The 858-nt window shown below is 68.5% G+C and overlaps 1 protein-coding gene across 1 annotated transcript; it reads right to left on the bottom strand.

Moving 5' to 3' along the window:
* On the bottom strand, nucleotides 1-716 carry LOC108543757 (translation initiation factor IF-2). Its single transcript, XM_017894421.1, has 2 exons — nucleotides 183-716; nucleotides 1-65 (listed from the first exon to the last, which is right to left on the bottom strand). The coding sequence occupies exons 1-2, from the start codon at nucleotides 593-595 to the stop codon at nucleotides 20-22; spliced, it is 459 nt and encodes a 152-aa protein (XP_017749910.1). The 5' UTR covers nucleotides 596-716; the 3' UTR covers nucleotides 1-19.
* Between the last annotated feature and the right edge of the window lie 142 nt (nucleotides 717-858).

Genomic DNA, 858 nt, shown 5'->3' with positions numbered 1-858 from the left:
GTTGTTTCTTCACAGCACCTTAGCACGGAGCTCTGTCCACGTGGTAGGCGCTCAGAAAGTTTGCGCTGAACGAAGGATATGGATTCTCAAGTCAAAGCTCCGGGCGCAAGGCCAGGGAGTTGAAGCACCAGAGGGCGCCCATGAGCCCGCCCACCCGCGGGTCCCCAGGGCCCAAGCCGGACCTCAGGACTGGGTGCGGCCCTTCGGCCCCAAGCAGCTGTGCGCCCCAGCAGAACAGGGGGCGAGGGGGCGAGGGAAGCCCCATGTCCTCCGTTCGCCCCGCCCCCTCCCCAGAGCCACGCCGCGCGGAGCTGCACGGTGCTGAACGACGACTCGACATCCTGTTTTCGGGCCCCGCGGCTCCGCCTGCGCCTCTGCTGATCTTGTCTTTCCCTTGGGTGCTGACGCCAGCTCCTCTTCCCCTACGAGTCTCCCCACCCTCCCCAGGGGTCTGGGGCCTTCCCACTGCTGAATCACCACCACCCCGCACTCCCCCAGGGCTCAGGGCAGGGGTGGGGACTGCCCCAGCCTCGGCCACCACTCTATCCCTGGGGCTGGCTGAAGGCACCAAGCCCAGGGGCGCCTTTCTCAGCATCTTCCCGCGGAGGCTGGTGGGGTCGGGATGGGGGGAAGAGGACGAACGCCTACCGCCTAGAGTAGGGCCTCCAGGGGTGGGGTGGCCAGGAGGAGACAGAGAGACCTAGACCTTGGGAGGCCTGACTTACTGGCCGCAGGGGCAGCGGGCTGGGAGGGGGAAAGTGTCGAGCCTTTCTCTCGGCCGGGGCGAGGCTGGGGGGGGCTGGGGCTGACGAGGGGAGACCGGCCCTCGGACTTCCTGGTCGGGCCCCGCCCCGCCCC

Source organism: Rhinopithecus bieti, unplaced genomic scaffold (genome assembly GCF_001698545.2).
Source record: "Rhinopithecus bieti isolate Rb0 unplaced genomic scaffold, ASM169854v2 scaffold_21412, whole genome shotgun sequence".
NCBI classification, from domain to species: Eukaryota; Metazoa; Chordata; class Mammalia; order Primates; family Cercopithecidae; genus Rhinopithecus; species Rhinopithecus bieti.
This window is presented reverse-complemented; position numbering and strand designations above follow the sequence as displayed.